The sequence below is a fragment of the Penaeus monodon genome, chromosome 20 (genome assembly GCF_015228065.2).
Source record: "Penaeus monodon isolate SGIC_2016 chromosome 20, NSTDA_Pmon_1, whole genome shotgun sequence".
Classification (NCBI taxonomy): Eukaryota; Metazoa; Arthropoda; class Malacostraca; order Decapoda; family Penaeidae; genus Penaeus; species Penaeus monodon.
In genome coordinates, this window is record NC_051405.1 from 44,800,980 (window position 1) to 44,801,562 (window position 583).

At 40.5% G+C, this 583-nt stretch overlaps 1 protein-coding gene across 1 annotated transcript in view; it reads right to left on the reverse strand.

Moving 5' to 3' along the window:
- Positions 1–583, reverse strand: part of LOC119585868 (serine/threonine-protein kinase OSR1-like) — a gene marked incomplete in the record, with an annotated part of 62,819 nt that overhangs the window by 14,044 nt on the left and 48,192 nt on the right. The window contains 1 exon segment of the mRNA XM_037934598.1: positions 170–335. Coding sequence (XP_037790526.1) covers positions 170–335 — 166 coding nt within the window.

Here is a 583-nt window from a genome sequence, read left to right on the forward strand (position 1 = left end):
AATTAGTCGGAGAATATCTTTGAACATACATGTCTTCAATTTGGTGGGGGGGGGGGGGGTAAACCTATCATCTGTGTTAACAAACAGGCCTAGAGAGATTTGTATTTCAGTCACTAGTTATTATTTAAAAACCTTTAAAATATCTGTAGATTTACAGCACTCTACCTACCTGCTCCATAACCTCAGGTGCCATCCAGCAAGGAGTTCCCACAAAAGTGTGACGGGACTTTTGCCGAGAGAGATCCCCTCCTGTCGAGAGCCAGGCACTGACTCCGAAGTCTGCAATCTGGACGACACCATCTTCACCTAGCAAGATGTTTCCTGCTTTTATGTCTCTGAAATATCCAAGTTGTAACTCAAAAACCTATACCATATTCTAAAACTACTTCTATCCAGAAACCAGTTTATATCTATAACAATGGGTTGCATTCTTAACTGCAGAATATACAGTCGACAGGAGTACAAATCTTTAGCCTTTTCACTGATCTTAAGAAAAAGAAACAGACTCTTTCCCTTTTAAATGGCAGTAATTTGTTTGCATAGCTATCCAGCTAATGCACTTACAGGCATGCCCTTTTTGCCT